The sequence below is a fragment of the Aplysia californica genome, unplaced genomic scaffold, assembly GCF_000002075.1.
Source record: "Aplysia californica isolate F4 #8 unplaced genomic scaffold, AplCal3.0 scaffold00336, whole genome shotgun sequence".
NCBI lineage: Eukaryota > Metazoa > Mollusca > Gastropoda > Aplysiida > Aplysiidae > Aplysia > Aplysia californica.
In genome coordinates this window covers 160,334-162,384 of record NW_004797606.1, presented here as the reverse complement: position 1 = coordinate 162,384, position 2,051 = coordinate 160,334, and the positions used below count along the sequence as shown (strand labels likewise).

Below are 2,051 nucleotides of genomic sequence, written 5' to 3'. Positions count from 1 at the left end.
GGGGTAGGTAGAAGGATCTCTTTAGGCAAAGAGCGCCGGGTAGGCGTTGAAAGAAAATATCCTGGCGATCAGCCACTTCATCTGCATGAGGGAGTAACAGGGGGTGGTCCTCAAGTAGGGGAAATGTCCTATGTCGGGAAAGAGAACGGAGGGTGGGGAGATAAGCTGTAAGGAGATGCAGGGGTTGGGGGGGGGGTAGGGTGAAACTGTAGTGCCATGGTTTTAAAAGACGCAGTCAGATAAAGAGTAGAGGTGCATGGTTGGGGAGAAAGGGAGGGAGGGGGGAGTTCGTTGATCTCAGTTGGGAGGGAGGAGTCAGTAAGTGTAAAGGGGGGAAAAGTTGGGCAGCAGCTTGGGTGGTTACGTTGTAAATTTTATTCTCTGAAATGGGGCTCATCAATATTGAGGCCAGAGAGGGTTTGATGTGAGCCCAGGTTCCACATCAACTTAGATTCTCTAAGGTTGAGATTTTCTTTTGTAGGTTTTTTAACAATCTCTATACCCTGAAGCTGCATGTCAGTGGTTCCGTTGTGACCAGGGCTATTGAAATGTTGGCCGACTGGGGTGCCTGAGTGGTTTTGTACTGAGTACCTGTGATTGTTAAATCTGGCCCTAAGAGTGGTGGTGGTTTGTCCTACATATTGGGCAGAGCATATATTGCATGTTATTAAGTAGATTACATTTTTAGTTTCGCCGTTGATGTTATCTGTAAGAACTTTTTTGAAAAGAGGTCCCTCTACATGGTTGGTTTCTGTCATGTAAGGTAATGTTTTGCACCTAGGTTTCTTGCAAGGGTGGTTGTGGGGGGTTTGTGAGAGGTTGTTTTGAGGTGAATGAAGATGCGTTGTATCTTTCGTACGGATGAGAAGGTTGCCGATGTTGGGGGGTTGTCGGAGAGCGATTAAAGGGGGCTGAGGGAAGCACTTCATCATCTTGTCAGATTTTTGTAAAATGTCTTTGTGTTGGTTGTGGATGTTGTGGACATTGGGCAGCTTTTAGTGGTGAGTGGGGACAAAGAATGGCCTTTTCTGATGAGGTTTGTGGAGTTAAGTAGATCCTTGTGCCTGAGTTTGCACACTTTGTTTATGATGGGGGTTATAAAACTGTTTTGGTATCCACTGCGCAGGAGGTTTTCTCTGAAATCTGTAATTCTAGCATTAAACCATTCATCCCTGGAACAAATGCGTCGGAGTCGGAGCCCACCACTGTAAACAACCGAACGGAAAATATGTTTGGGGTGGTTGGAAGAAGGGGGGGGGGTAGCGCTTAGATTCGGTTGGTTTGAGGTGTAGGTCTGTCTCAATGTTGTTATTGAGAAAGTGGATGGAGAGGTCGAGGAAAGCTGTAGACTTTCCGGGGTTGGAGTGTGTGAATTTGATAGTGTCATGGACGCTGTTGATGTCCGAAAGAAATTGAAGCGTTTGTTGAGAATTACCATCATGTAGGGCGATAATGTCGTCCATGTATCTCATGATCAAAAAGGGTTGGTTGGGAAGGGGGGGGGGGGCGATGTTTTTTACGCCAAAATTCTGCCATAAAAATGTTGGCATATGAAGGAGCTACATCTTCATGATCATCATCATCATCATCATCATCATCATCATCATCATCATCATCATCATCATCATCATCATCATCATCACAAGCAGAAGCAGCAGCAGCAGCAACAGCAGCAGCACTGCCTTTCTTGGCCTGCATCCGGTTATAGGCCACGAACAAACAATTATTATTTTCGCCTTTCCCTATCCAAGGCTAGTCTCTTGATATTATTCCATGTTTCCCAATTTTCTGTACATCATTCTCTTTGACTCTTCTCTGGGTTCCACGTGGTCTTCCCCTTGTTCTCTTACACTGTAGATTCCAATCCAACACTGTCTTTTTATGCAGCTGCCTGACATCTTGAGAGTATGTCCAATCCATCGTTACCGCCTTCTTCCCTTTTCATTTTCGACCGGACTGTGTCTTGTTCTCCTTAACACTCCATCTTTGGTGACCCTGTCTGTCCATCTGATCCTGAGAAGCTTTCTCAGACACCTCCTCAAGAAATCTTG

The 2,051-nt window shown here is 45.6% G+C and overlaps 1 protein-coding gene across 1 annotated transcript in view; it reads left to right on the top strand.

Moving 5' to 3' along the window:
- The window catches only part of LOC106012338, a 5,327-nt gene extending 4,755 nt beyond the window's left edge, over positions 1–572 (top strand). Inside the window, exon 4 of the mRNA XM_035970899.1 lies at positions 482–572. Within this exon, the coding sequence (XP_035826792.1) occupies positions 482–572 (91 nt within the window). The remainder of the gene's footprint in view (positions 1–481) is intronic.
- The last annotated feature ends 1,479 nt before the right edge of the window (positions 573–2,051 follow it).